This window comes from Leptonychotes weddellii, chromosome 4 (assembly GCF_054177405.1).
Source record: "Leptonychotes weddellii isolate Sample4059 chromosome 4, ASM5417740v2, whole genome shotgun sequence".
In the NCBI taxonomy this organism is placed as follows: Eukaryota; Metazoa; Chordata; class Mammalia; order Carnivora; family Phocidae; genus Leptonychotes; species Leptonychotes weddellii.
The window spans coordinates 30,986,791-30,999,651 of record NC_138372.1 but is presented as its reverse complement, the minus strand read 5'-3'; the positions used below and the strand labels follow the sequence as shown (position 1 = coordinate 30,999,651).

At 52.1% G+C, this 12,861-nt stretch overlaps 1 protein-coding gene across 1 annotated transcript in view; it reads right to left on the bottom strand.

The window, feature by feature from the left end:
- The window catches only part of CFAP57 (cilia and flagella associated protein 57), a 65,702-nt gene that overhangs the window by 20,958 nt on the left and 31,883 nt on the right, over nt 1-12,861 (bottom strand). Inside the window, exons 12-17 of the mRNA XM_081818267.1 lie at nt 12,390-12,545; nt 11,132-11,225; nt 10,344-10,534; nt 6,951-7,124; nt 5,676-5,834; nt 3,136-3,279 (exon numbers count right to left, since the gene is read on the bottom strand). Of these exons, the coding sequence (XP_081674393.1) occupies nt 3,136-3,279; nt 5,676-5,834; nt 6,951-7,124; nt 10,344-10,534; nt 11,132-11,225; nt 12,390-12,545 (918 nt within the window). The remainder of the gene's footprint in view (nt 1-3,135; nt 3,280-5,675; nt 5,835-6,950; nt 7,125-10,343; nt 10,535-11,131; nt 11,226-12,389; nt 12,546-12,861) is intronic.

Here is a 12,861-nt window from a genome sequence, read left to right as displayed (position 1 = left end):
GAAGAGGGGGTTTCTGTCTTCAAGAGCCGCAGGTCTAGAGGGCTAGGAGGGAAGGTCCAGGGAGAAAGTGCCCTCTGCATGCACGGAGGAAGCTAGGGGTGGCACCCAGAACAGGGAGGCTCAGTCAGGTTTTGCGAGACAAATAGGTATATGGGAGGTCAGAGTGGAGAAAGAGAACTCCAGGCAGAGAGAGAGCGCCAGAGGCGTGGGCCGCCTGGTGCAGCTCTGCAGGCTACAGGTGGTCTGGGGGGTCTGCAGGTGAGGGAGGGAGGGGGATGGGGGCCGGAGAGGTTGGCTGAGCTGGGTCAGGTGACCTGATGCCGAGGTCCTACTGAAGGGAGCAAGACTGGAGCCACGCAGACCAGTCAGGAGGCGACACGAGGGTGCGAGACCAAGGGAATGGTGGCTGGAAGAGAGCAAGGGGCTTGCTTCTCCAAGGTCATGGCTGAGTGCCTACAGCTGGCTGTGCGTCTTCCTCTGTAGTCTTGAAGCCAGCAACGACCGATTAGGTGAGAAAGGAAGTAATACAGGCAAAACATGAAAACATGCCGAGAACAAAAATGACCTATGTCATAGAAAAATTGTGAAATATGCTGAATTTGAATAACTGGCTGGACAGCTAGGATACAAGCCAGTATGTGGGAACAAGCATCCTTTTCCTGGTGAGGAAATCCCATCTACTTTTCCATGTGTTACTCCTCACACTCAGTGACTCTCAATGGGGGGAGGAGGCAGGAAAGAGGCATTTTACCCCCTAGGGGCCATCTGGCAACGTCTGGAGACATTTTTGGTTGTCACATCTGGGGGAAGAGGAGGGTGGCCCCTGGCATCTAGTGGGTAGACACCAGGGATATTGCTAAATATCCTACAATGCATGGGGCAACTCCCCATAACAAAGGATTATCCGCCCTAAAACATGAAATTGCTGAGGTTTAGGAACCCTGCACTAGATGAGTAAACAAGAGTGTGAAGTACAACGACAAGGTCTGGACACTCTCTGCCTAGGAAGGGGTCCTGTCTCTTCTGGAAAAGTCTATGTTCAGGGAGGGACCTAAATCAAGGAAGTATTAGATTTTCATTCACAGAGGTCTCAGCTCCAGCAACAAGCCAGAGTTTCTTACAGCTTCCTTCTTGTAGGAAAAAGAACTTCACAGGAGACCCGCAGTGGGTGGGCCAAATGGGTCTCTGACCCGCAGAGGGAAGCCCCAAAGTCAGAGGTGCCTGGGGAAGGAATCGGGCCCAGATATCAGCCCTGGTGGCCACTGGCACCAGGGGTTGGGGTAGGAGGGTGAGCCCTGTTGGACTCACCCTCAGGGTGCAGAGACAGGCCCTGCCGAGAACAGGTGGCCCAGTTCCTGATGGGAAAGTGAATAATCCTTCAGGTGTGCTGGGGTGGAAAGTAACCGACCTGGCTGTAAATCTCCCCGACGAATGAGGAGAGGAAACAGGACAGTGATTTTGGGGGGCTGCAGTACATTCACTTTCCAGGCAAGTGGGGCCTCCGCTCTTTTTTGGACTGCCATTTCTGGACCCTGATGTCACTCAAGAATGGCAGGAGGCCCGGATGAGGTGGCTCTGTGGTCAACTGGGAACCTCCTACTTCTTCCCAGAGGCCAGGGAGTAAGTCACTGCCACGAGAACATACCCTCTCTGGACGCTCTGGCCCTGGACGGGTCCCACCACCTGACTTCTTTCCTGGGTCTCCTACAGAAAAGGCTTTGCTTTTCTCCACCATAGCTCCTGGGTATCCAGTTCCACTGAGACCATGGGTGCTCCCTGACACATTTGTATCCTTGCCTGGCACCATCAGTGAAAATGGATGGGGAGCAGAACTGTTGGAGAGCCTTTGGGCTGGCGCTGGGGAGGGAGCCTGGAGACGAGGCTGGAGAGGGGTAGTACCTGGATCATGCAGGGCCCCAGTAGGGAGTGTGGATTTTATTCTAGGTGGGAGAGGACACCACTAGGGGTTTGCTGTGGCCTCTATGTGGAGACCAGACTGGAGGCGGGAGTCAAGTCCAGATGAGAGATGACTGAGGCTTGGATGCAGGTGAGGCAGCAGAGAGGAACGAGGCCTGGATTGGAGCTGTCTCTGGGAAGTCCATCAGATAGGCACTGGCAATCATTTGGATACAGCAGTTAGGGGAAGAGAAGAATCAAGAAGACTCTACCCTTATACCTTAAGCACCTGGGTGGATTGTGGTACCACTTACTGAGAAACAGGAAACAGGAGGAAGGGGAAGTCAGGAATTCAGGTTTTTTTTTTTTTTTTAAGATTTATTTACTTGAGAGAGAGAGAAAGCACGGACACAAGAGTGGGGGAGAGGGAGGGGGAGGAGAAGAGAATGAGAGAGAGAGAGGGAGAGAATCCTTGAGCGGACTCCCCTCTGAGCACAGAGCCTGACCCTGAGATCATGACCTCCACCAAAATCAGAAATCAAGAGTCGGCTACTTAACCAACTGGGCCACCCAGGTGCCCCAGAAATTTGATTTTAGATCAACCATGGACCCCACTGTCAGCTGCAATCTGCTTAAGGAGATGCAACGTGCATGGGGCAGAGGGGCTGAAAGGGGACACTTGTAGCTCACAGGACTCTTAGGAGCCCTTGTCCTGTTGTTGATCTTGCTTTTAATCTCTCCTCTCTACCTTCATCCTGTCTGCTTCCCAGAACACACACTTAAAGCTGCCACTCTCCTCTCAAGAGCCTTCATGACTTCCCGTTCCTCCTCAGATGGATTCCAAACACTGCAGCTTCGCATATGCCCCCACCATTTCCAGACTGAGAAAAAAATGTTGGAGGGGTATGCTTTCTCTTGCAACGGGCTGGTGGCTGAGTACACACCGCCCCCTGGTGGCCGAAGGCCCCCCAGAGCACGCACACTGAGGTGCGGGCAGGGCCCAGGCCCACCCCAACCCCCTGCCGCAAGCCAAACCTTAAAGCGTTTCACTTCTGCACCACTGAACTCCCCGCTGGGCCTTTCCTGTGGCTTCTCCTGCAGAGTGGAGGCCCACACCCCTTGGGAGCAGGCAGGGCTTGTGAGGAGAGCTTTCTCTCCTTGCCCCACCCCAGGCCAGTCAGGAATAGTCGGGAAGGAGACAGCGGTCCAAGAGGCCCGAGTGTCGCAGATGGCTCTCACCTCCTGAATCTGTTCCTTCATCACCTTGATCTCATTCTCTCGTGGTTCTATTTGCTTCTTCAGCTCCTTTATTTTGTAGTCAAGTACAAACTTGAATTTCTCTAGTTCTTGGTTTTTCTTTTTCAGATCATAGATGCGCTTCTCCTGTGGGTGAGATGAGAGAGAAGTGAGAGAGAGAGCAAGAAGTCATGGTATATGGCATCCCCTTTAGGCAAAGGACATCAGTTCTGTGCCCTGGCCGAGGAGGCCACAGACTGCTCTCCTGGCCGGGGATATGAAGGCTGGTTCCCCCATGAGGCTGCAGCCCTTCCTCTGTGGTTTCTGTGCTAGGACTGCATTCATTCATTCATTCATTCACTCATTCAAGTACAGCTTGTAGATGACTGTGTTTTCCAAAGCTGGCCTCCACAGCATCTCTCGTCCCAGAGTCTCTTCTATCTACAATGGGACCGTATGCTTCTCTGTCAGGAGCTAAGATCTAATTCGGTTCTCTTGCATCTGGCTTGATCTATGGTTTGCTTGTAACCCGAAGAACGTGCTCAAGGATGCTGTGTGGCTTCCCAGGCTAGCTCAGAAAAGGCCAAGCAGCTTCCGCCTGGTTCTCTTGGGACTTTTGCTCTGAGGGAAGCCATCTGCCCTGGAAAAAGTCCTGCTACACTGAGACCATCAGGCTGAGGAGCACGCTGGTACTCTGGTGGCCAGTCCTAGCTGAACCCAGCCTTCCAGCCCTCTCCCGGCCAAGGGGCTGGACAGGTGCATGAAGAAGCCACGTTGGATACTGATTTTCCAGCCCCCAGCTATTTGAGTCACCCCTGGTTGAGGCTCAGCAAGGTCCCTGCCACTGGGGACAAAGACAAGCCATCTTGTTGTAGCCTGTCCGAATGCTAGACCCACAGAATCTGAGAGCATAATAAAACAGTTGTTGTTTTGCACCACTAGGTGTTGGGATGATTTGTTACACAGCGATAGTAATTGGAATGCAGATCTATCCATCCGTCAAATGTTTACTGAATGAAGACCTTTGGCTGAGATGCCAAATAGAACTATGACACAGTCCCTGCCCTTACGCAGAAAGCACCAGCTGGAAAAGCAGACGTGTCAACAAGTGTAGCCCTACCCTGTGAGAGGTGTTGTAGAAGAGGACAGCGCAGAAGGCACGGTATATACCGAGGGCGCCAAGAATAACCAGCGGTGTGTAAAGCAGTGGTTCACAGGGAAGTGAGAAATGGGGCTGGAGAGGAGGAGGGGAGGAGGCTACGGTCCTGCCTGTTGGGTTCAATGGGGTTCAGAAGGTGTCCAGGAGGCTGGAATTGGCAAACTATGGCCCTTGGGTCAAATCTGACCCGTTTCCAATAAAGTTTTATTGGAACATGGCCAAGCCCACTCATTTATGCGGGGTCTACGGCTGATTTTATAACATAGTGGCAGAACTGAGTAGTGTGACAGAGGCCACACTGTGTGCAAACACGAAATATTTACCACCTAGCTCTTTACAGAAAAACCTTTCCTGCCCCTGCCACAGGCAATGGGGAGCTATGGCAGAATTTTAAGTGGAAGAGTGACACGGTTACAGAGTACGCTGGTGGGGAGCAGGGGTAGGAAGCGGGAAGGAAGGCCGTTGGCTGGAGAGGAGACTGTTGCAATTTTAGGTCAGGAGGCCTTTCCCTCTTTACCCCCCTTTGAGCATCTGAAGAGAGCTTTGGACCTTCCCTACACCAACACCCAGATGCATACACAAACACTCACATGCAGAAATTTCACGCAGGCACAATCCAATTCCCCTTAGCAGACCCCCTGAAGGACCCCACTTCACAGGTGAGAAAATGAGGCTCAGAGAAGTTGCACAAGGTCCTGTGGCCAGTAAATGGCAAACCTGTGCTGGAACCCAATTAACCAGTGTGGAAGCCCATGATCTCAACCACTGGAGAATTCTGCCTGCCTGAGGCGGGAATGGTGAGGGGATGGGCAGGAGGGCACACAGCCTGGATTTGCTTAGGAGGATCCAAAATTTTGGTAAGCCTCACAAAATGTGACGTGTCTGTCTTCTAAGTGTTTTGTAAGAATCGCACCCTGAAAAGGGATACCAGCTTTCTGGGGCACCCAGCAGTTGTAGGCCAACCACCGGGAGGGGCAAGGAGGTGGGTGGGCTGCCCCCCGTCCATGGGCACAGTCACCCGAGGATGCCTGGAGCAGTGGAGAGCACGGGCCCTGCAGTCGGCTGACTTAGGTTCTTAGCCCAAGTCCGCTGCCTATAGACTATATGATCTTGGGCAAGATACCAAACCACCTGGAACTCAGTTTCCTGAGCTCTACAGCTGGGGCCCTTGTGGCCCCTGGGGTTGCTGGGAAAATGGAGTGTGGCGTGTTTGCAGCAATCAGCTCAGTACCAAGTGCACAGCAGGTACTTCGCAGACCACTCATCCCCCATCAGGTTCCATGAATGTGTTCCAAGCATCCAGGGGCCCTGTGTTCTGAGCTTTCTCCTCATCCCCTGGGTCCATCTAGGTGGTGGTTGAGGGAGGACAGAGATGAGCCTTCACCTTATCTTGAATCGTCTCGTCTCTTTCCTGGATTTCCCGCTTGAGGCCCAGGATGTCCTTCTCCAGGGACTTAATGACCCCTTGCAGCTTCACCTGCTCCCCCTTCAGGCTCTCAATGTCATTGGTTCGCTCTTCGATCTCCTTCTGCAGGCTGCTGAACTGTGGATACAAGTGTAGCAACAGAGACAACAAAGTCTTTGCAACCCCCCCCACCCGCCTCCCAAATGTCTGTACGCTTACAGACTCCCCATCACCAACCTGTGACCCGGACTCTCCACCCTTGTGAGCTGAAAAACACACCTAGCACTCAACATTTCTGGGCTTTGAGGAGTGAATTTTTGATTTGGGACAGGTCTGGGGATTTCCTAGGCCACATGAATGATGTAGCATCCTGCCTGGGAAGATCCAGTCCCATTCCCCTCTGTGAGGATGGACTGTCCAGGGCAAGAAGCTTGGAGACCAACTCCCCTGGACCCAGAGTTTTCCATGACCACACCAACCTTGAAAGGTGGGGATCCGTGCCCCTTCAAGGTCATAGATATTGTAACGGATGAGCCACCTTGGCCATGTCTAAGAAGGGAAGATGACATTGTCCCTGATTGATAAGCAGTGTGATTTCTAACGGTAAGGAACGTGAGTTTGCTTTGAAGTTGGCTTCTCTAAGGCTAAACGTTTTGGGGAAACTGGCAATTCTACAAGGATCTGTGAGCCCTTCGCCCCACCTTGTAAACTAAGCATACTATGCCTTAGTCCTTCTCCCACCCAGAACTCCCTGCACCGAGAGCCTAAGGACACCTCTAGGACTTGACCTAACTTCCAGAAGTCCTCATCTCCATTTCTACCAGAGGTTTTTTTTTTTTTTTTTAAGATTTTATTTATTTGACAGAGAGAGACACAGTGAGAGAGGGAACACAAGCAGGGGGAGTGGGAGAGGGAGAAGTAGGCTTCCCACGGAGCAGGGAGCCCGATGCGGGACTTGATCCCAGGACCCTGGGGTCATGACCTGAGCCGAAGGCAGACGCTTAATGACTGAGCCACCCAGGCGCCCCTCTACCAGAGGTTTAACTCTGAAAACTGACTGAATCCTACTTGCCCATAAATGAAAGCCGGGGGCGTCCATCAGTGTCAGGGTGAATGTTGTTAACGCTGTGAAAAGGACAGAGAAGGGAGAGCCCCGAGGAGGGGTGGGAAGGGTGTGCCTGCCTGGCAGGGCGGAGGTATTCTGGGCAATGCAGCCCTTGCCTGAGCCCAGGCCTGTCCAGAACGGCGCCATACCTTCTTCCTCATGATGCCCGTTTCTCCTTTGAGCCGCAGGTTTGATTCCTTCTCATCCCGAAGCTTTTTCTCGTACTTGGTTTTGATATCTTGGATTTCTCGGTCTTCATCCTCTTCAATCTGTTTCTTGGTCTCTTCAAACTCCCGCAGCTGCTGCCTGACATCTTCCTGTGCCTGGCTCAGAGAAGGGAGAAGGGACACACGACACTTTCGTGCTGCCCGGGCCCGGGAGAGGTGTACATGGGGCCTATCGTGCGGAATGGGAGGGCAAGTGTTATTACAGACATGGGAACCAAGGCCACGGGCCCCCAGACCTTCCACTGTCCTCCTGTCTGTCCTCTGTCTTCCCTTCTCTCCCTGCCGGATGAGGCCGCAGGCTCCATCACTTCAACCACCACCTTCCTGACATCCTCATACCTGCCCCACCGCTGGTCTCCTTCACCCCGACACCCACGCTTCCTCTATCTTTCTCTCACTGAACTTGGGACAGTTGTAACTTTATATTTGCGGAACTACTTGATTGCCTTTCCCATTAGATAGGAGGTCCTTAAGGGCAGACACCCGGTCTCTCATGCCCACCACTGCGTTCCCAGACTACAACCTGCCCGGGCACACAGTAGGTACTCAGTCGCTACCTGAACGAGGGCATCTTGAACTCTGCCCTCCTGCTCCTTAATCCAGTCCCCTGCACGTCCCCCAGCACTTTATGTTACTGATGCCTGTTTGACAGGACCCTCCACTGGCACGGAAGCTCCTCAATGGCGGGGTCACATCCCTCTGCTCACCTCTGGGGACCCCCTGCCCAGCAGCTGGTACGTAGACAGTGAAAGCCTGGAGCCCGGATGCTGGGAAAACTAACTCCGCCTGCCTGGCGGTGTCTGAGAGGTGACTCGGGCGTTCCTCCTCTTTGCCCCCAAGTGGTGCGAGTTATAGATTAAGTCAGAGTCCACTGTTTTCCCCTCACACCGACCCTGGCATGCTCGCGAGCTGTACCATCCCTGGAGTGAGTGCTTCGGGGGCTCAGAGAGACAAGATGGTTTTAAAACTGGGCTCCCAAGGAAGGCTGCTCTCGTTCCCCATCACGTGTCCCCAGACCCTTGCTAGACAGAAGCCTGGGGCCGTGTGCTCCGTCTGCATCCCAGAGTCACCCGTCAGCCACCGCTCTGGCTCTGGTAGATGTAGCTAAAAAGGAAAGTAGGCCAGCCAAGTGGGCGAGGAGGCCTGCCAGGTGGGAGCTCCCTAGGGAAGTTCCGAGTTGAAATCTTTGACTCAAAAGAAGAAACGGGTTGTAATCACTGTGGGGGTCCTGGGAGGAAGGCCAGCCTCTCTCCCCTCAGGGCAGATTCATCCCCCTGCCCAAACCTCAAGCCCCCAAAGGCAAAGCTTAGATCAGTCTACTGGAAGTGGACAAACATTTCTGGAACATGTAGGACGTACCCCCCCGCCCCCATCCCTTGCAGGTTTTGAAAATCGCTGATGGGTGAGACACAGTCCCTGCCCTTGAGAAGCTCCCAGGCCGGGGGGTGGGGAGAAGTAAAGGCAGGATGCTACTGCATAGGACATGTAAGAGCAAGGAGTCTAGGGGCCCTGAGGACACAGAGGAAGGCTGCTTAGCCCTGTGGGAGGGGAGACAGGCTGTGAAGAATCCCTCCAGGAGTTGGCTCTCGTCCTGAGTCTGTAAGGGGGAGGACCAGCGGCCAGGAATCATCCAGAGCAGAGGCTCAGAGGTTGTGTGGGGAACTTGGCTACTCCACGTGGGTAGATGGGAGCGAGCTGGATGGCAGCAGCGGGGACCAGGGCTGGGAGGTGGGCAGGGACCTGAGACCAGAGCTGGGAGGCCGGCAGGGCCAGGCAGGGCTGGGGCAGGGAACATTCCCAGTGTGGCTGTCAGAGCTCAGCCTGCAGAGGCTCAAGCTGTGAGGAGCCCTCCACCCTCCACCTCCCACCTCCTGTATCCCCCACTGCCTACTCCCTTCCCAGCTCCCTGAAGACTTCTGGGCGCCGACTCAGTCCTCCTGCCGTTAACTGAGGGAGGGGACAGAGGGTCCTGTAATGTCCCAGGGTGCTTTGAGCCCTGTCTCACCGTGGCCTCAGCCACCCACGCTCAGGTCCAGTCCTGGAATGGGGCCACATGTGAAACCTGAAAATGCAGGCCCTGCCCTCAGCACTGGTGATCTCCCTGTTGGACCCCAGGTATCCGGCACAGCTCTCCAGCTTGCCATGTCCCCCGGCCCTGTCCCGATTCCCCCACTGTCTTCCAGGCTCTCAGTTCTCTACCCCTCTCTGGCCCGGACCTGCTGGCTGCTCAGCAGATGACCTGTGTCTGTCTGTGGCACCGCTCAGTAAAACCCCAGCCAGGCAGCAGGGCTGCTCCACGTCTTCCTCACTCGCCGTCCTGCTTGCTGAGCCCTGCTGTGGAAAAGCACGCGGCCCGGCGGACGAAGGCTGCCAGAATTCAGGTATACAACCTGGGCTGCACATTCAGCTACGCACCTGCCGGTCCTTTTCTCCGTCGCCCCCTGCCTCCTTCCCTCCAAAACCCCTTCCACAGCTCCCTGGCTCTCCTGCCCCTCACTTACGGTGTGCCATCTGCTGCAATTTCATGTGGAAAAGGCGGCCATCTGGCTCTTCTCAGTTTTCTTTTCATCTTGGGAAACTAGATATTTTGGCAACCCAAACTGCTTGAACGTTCTCTGACTTGGCTCTGCCTGCGTGCCCTTCCCTCCTGCATTTCCCCCGTCTCCTGTTCATTCCAGCTTCAGTTCTTCCTGGGCCTCCTTAGCTCCTGCAAGCCGGCCCTGCCCTCTCCGGGCGGTCTGCGTCCCCCAGCTATCCTGTGTGCCCCTCTCCAAGGATCCATCTGTGTGACCACCTCCCTCACACAGCTGAAAACTGGGCCCCCAGTCGTTATTTCTCTTGGTCACCCAACACTCAAGCTGGTAAACCATTAAGATACCATCTGGGTTTGTTAAATCAGTGAAGGAATGATTTCATCTCGTAAGACATAAGAAGTGGCTAAAGGGTTTCAGGCAACCACCTGCCCCATCGTTCATGGCCCTGGTTCCTCTCTAGGTCCTACCGACTTCTCCTAAAAAGGTCTCTCCAGTCCTTAAGGCTTGAAGGTACAATTAGGATAGAACAGCAGATATGAACATAGCCTGTCTACAGAATTTCAGTCCCTAAAGCTGAGCACCTCCCAGCTCACTGGGTTCCCTGGTCTAGAGGGAAAGAAATGGTAATGAGCAGATGCCAAGGCCAGATGCACGCATGCTGAAGGGAGGGGATGGAAGGCAAAAGTGAGGCTGGCTTTCCCACAGCTCTCCGGGCTGGTCACAGGCCAGGCCTGCAGGATGCACCGTGAAAGGGAGGTGCAGGTCAGCTTCTGGTGAGTACCTCTTCCAGAAGGGTGGTTTTTTCCTGCAGTTTGGCCTCGTAAAACTCAGTCAGCTCCTCCAGGGCCTGGCTCTTGGTCTCATCGTTATCCCGAAGCTGTTTTTCATACTCTTCCTGCATCCTCTGGGATTTGAGCTGCAATTCCTGGTACTTCTCATATTCTAGAAGCAACTTTTGGTTGTTGCAACATTCTGGAGAGAAGCAAGGATGGTTATTTCATGTGGGACAGGAGCCTTTGAGCTCTCCCACTCGCAGCCAGCAGCAGCTAGGGCAGGTGCCTTCAAAGCCACGAGGCAAATGCCTGCCCAGCTTCCTCACCTGCCCACACCCCACCAGCTCATCAGGCAGCCAAACGTCCCCACAGTGTCGGCTAGGCAGAAGGTTTCCAGGAAAGGGCAGAGGGATGTTTGGGGGTTCAGGGCGAAGAAGAATGTCTTGAATATGCAACATAGTTAGCAGCAGCCCTGTTTTACAGAAGAGTAAACTGAGGCTCAGTGAGGTTAGGTGACTCCCCAGAGCACCTAATATGGTTGGTGAGTCTGGGACCCATGATAGCCTATCAGGCTCCAGACCCCCACTCTTCTCTATCTCCTGTTGGCATGCAGTAAGGGTTTAGTACATGTTTAACGAATGAGCAAATACACAGGAGTAAAAACCACAATGAGATCCAGGGCATAAATGCAGCGTGTGGACAGATAAAGCCAGATTACCTGGGACTTCTGTGGGATCCGGGGGACTCTCAGACTTTTGCCCCCACCCAACCCCATGGCCTCTACCTGGGTACTCACCCAGGTCCTGCAGTTCACGGTTCTGTTTGTCTAGCAGGTCCTCAATGCGTTCCCGATAGGACACATCCTGCTTTTCTTTTTCTGTTCTTAAAACCTAAAACACAGAATGGACTATTCTCATTCCCACACATCTGCTGAAAGCTGCCTTAGGGCAAGAGCACATTTTATAAGTGACATCCTCCTTCACTCACAAATATTTCTCAAGCCCTTATTTTGCACCAAGCGTTGTTCCATGAGCAACAAGCAAGCTATCACTTTTTCTTTACATTATATTCTGCTCTGAAAGTTCTAGACTTTCTCTATTTATATCCTTTCTACTAAATGGGTCTTGTCAATGATGAGTTCGGTTTTGGACATGTAGCAGATGGATTTTGGGGTGGAAGAAAGTAAAGATTCATTTGAATTCTCTGTTGTCTGCATGTTGCTGTCAACTAAATTCTTGGATGTGCTAATGTGTCAGCTTCTAAGGAGTGTTTTCTTTAATCCAGCAGGAAAGCTCCTTGCAGGCAGAGGGGCCGCCCCCAGGAATAACTTTGTGTTTAGCTTATGGAGGGCCCCACAGCAATGTTTGTTGACTAAAGGTAATAAAACTAACAGCCAGGGACTTTTTTTTTTTTTTTTTGGTCAAACTCTCTGACCTGTGGAGATAGCATAAAAAACAAATACCCTCTGAGCCAAAAATTGGGGGTTTTGGATGAAGGGCAAAACAGATATGTGGAGAATAAGGAACTATTCTGGGTGAGTTCTGGATCAAATCTAACTACAGGAGGACCATTTAGACTAATTTTATTTAATCTGCTGACGATCCTGAAATTCTGGTAGCTCTTTTTCTATCCTTTGTTTTTCCTATGACCTTTTCATTCTGTTTTTAAGTAAGTTTCTCTTGATCATAAAGATAATATAGTCTCATTGTAGAGGATTTGCAAAATACAGAAAAGTATAAAGAACAAAATTGCAATGATCCAGAATCCCAACTTCCAGAGGTAATCACAGTGCTAGCTATTTTCTTACGAACTGATCTATGTGTATTTATTTTACTTGATTAATACCATTCACTATAGAGAGTTTTATATTCTGCTTTGTTCCACCTGGCACTTTGCTGTAAGCATTTCTGATGTTATCAACTATGCTGAAAAATCACACATTATCATATGGTTCATTGTTTGAGCGTAGCTTGGATAGTGTACGCCAGTTCCATCTTGAGTAAATTGAAAACGTCTTGTTATTTGTGGGTGTTGACTGAGTCTCTCAAACAGACCTGGTTTTTTGTTTTCAAGGACTCCATTTCCTGGAGGAACTTATCTGTTAGCTCCTTAATCTTCTCAGAGTAGTTCATGTCCTTCAGTCGAAGCTGATACTCATTTTCCATTTTTAATTCTTCCACACGAGTCTTTAGCTCCAACATAATCTGAGCCTTTGGGAGAAGGACACCAGAATCAAGAACATTCACAGTGTGGGTGAATTAGAATATTTAAACTGGTAGCCTTGAGCTCTCTGAGATCTGTGGCTCCGCCCAGCCTCAAACTCATGTGTCTCCACTAGAACTTGTCATCTCTTCCCCACAAGACACCTGGACTAAAAACCAGGAGACATATGAGCTTCTTCCTCTGCCCTCATGACGTCCATTCAGTAAGCCCCGCTGTGCGCCAGGCATGACGTTAGTTCTCTCATCTTCAAATATGTGTAAATGCCACCTGCTCAGTGAAGTCTACTCGGGCCAAACTAGTTAA